This window comes from Bidens hawaiensis, unplaced genomic scaffold, assembly GCF_021521415.1.
Source record: "Bidens hawaiensis isolate Kalapana, Puna unplaced genomic scaffold, B.hawaiensis_p1.1 tig00048162_1, whole genome shotgun sequence".
NCBI lineage: Eukaryota > Viridiplantae > Streptophyta > Magnoliopsida > Asterales > Asteraceae > Bidens > Bidens hawaiensis.
This window is the reverse complement of record NW_027498617.1, coordinates 1-1,071: the sequence shown is the minus strand read 5'-3', so window position 1 is coordinate 1,071 and position 1,071 is coordinate 1. Positions and strand designations below refer to the sequence as shown.

Sequence of the window (1,071 nt, the reverse complement as noted above, 5' to 3'; positions counted from 1 at the left end):
AGGCTTGGTGATATGGGAAAATGAGAAAACTTTAAACTCTGATTTGGCATGCATGAGGTGGAGGTTTGCGGAGTATAGCATTATGGATGCTCTAAATATTGCAGCAGGAGGGCCATTCAAAATAATTTATTTACTCGTTGCTAGAGAGAAATGGTTTTAAATGTAAAGGAATAAGTGTTTGATCAAGGTAGATTTTGAACTCGATATTTTGAAAAAGATCCTGGAACTTTAACAAAACCTAAAGATAATCAGTTCTAAAACAAAAGCTTTATTGCCTTTTAACTAGAATTGGTTAGACATTTATCGAAAACTAAAAGTACTCACCGGATTTTCATGTTTCCATTGAATCTCAAAAGCTTCATAAAGTTTTTCCACAACCTGATGAAACATAAATGGCGGGTGCTGATCTGGTTGTTCGTTCAAGCAGTTATAAGCTATGTCTAATAGCATCAATAGTGACTTCATGTGCATCTGTGTCCTTAGATTTGGAGGAATGATATCATCCAGCTGTGACTTGGCCAATTTAGCTACAAATTGATTCACATCTTCAATCGTTGCTTTCCTCCCATGAAGGACTTCCAGCAATTTCACGCTGAAAGAGTAAACATTAGAGTTAGAAAATTCTGTGTCATACAAGGATTCAAAACAACATATTAGTACTCTGGCTTCCCAATCTTTATCCAACAATATTTTAAAGCCACCCTTGTTCAAATAAACACACGAAGTCTTCTCATGCCAGTATCTCAAAGCACGTGCAGCACCAAAACATATATGCAATCTTTGGGACCATGTGAGGGTTGTTGGATCATTAAGATATTTGTCTAGACTTCCATTAACAACGTGCTCCATAACTATCATTCTTTCACCTTTCTCATCACAAAAACCAATAAAAGATGCAACATTTCGGTGTCTAAGGTCAGAAATTCTATCAATCCCATCATAGAAATCAAATGCGTGACTATACCTCCGTATGGCAACATCAATCTCTGGCTCTGACCACCTGAAGAGCAATCCGTTGTAGGTATCCGCCTTATGACCTCTTTTTAACAAGTTTTCTTCTGCAAAATCTCT

General features: G+C 36.9%; 1 protein-coding gene across 1 annotated transcript; it reads right to left on the bottom strand.

The window, feature by feature from the left end:
- Positions 1–300: 300 nt before the first annotated feature.
- Positions 301–1,000, bottom strand: LOC143597356 (protein STRUBBELIG-RECEPTOR FAMILY 8-like; the record flags this gene model as incomplete). Its single annotated transcript, XM_077075875.1, has 1 exon — positions 301–1,000. A coding segment is annotated over one exon (700 nt), but the record flags the coding sequence as incomplete, so codon positions are not given.
- Positions 1,001–1,071: the final 71 nt, after the last annotated feature.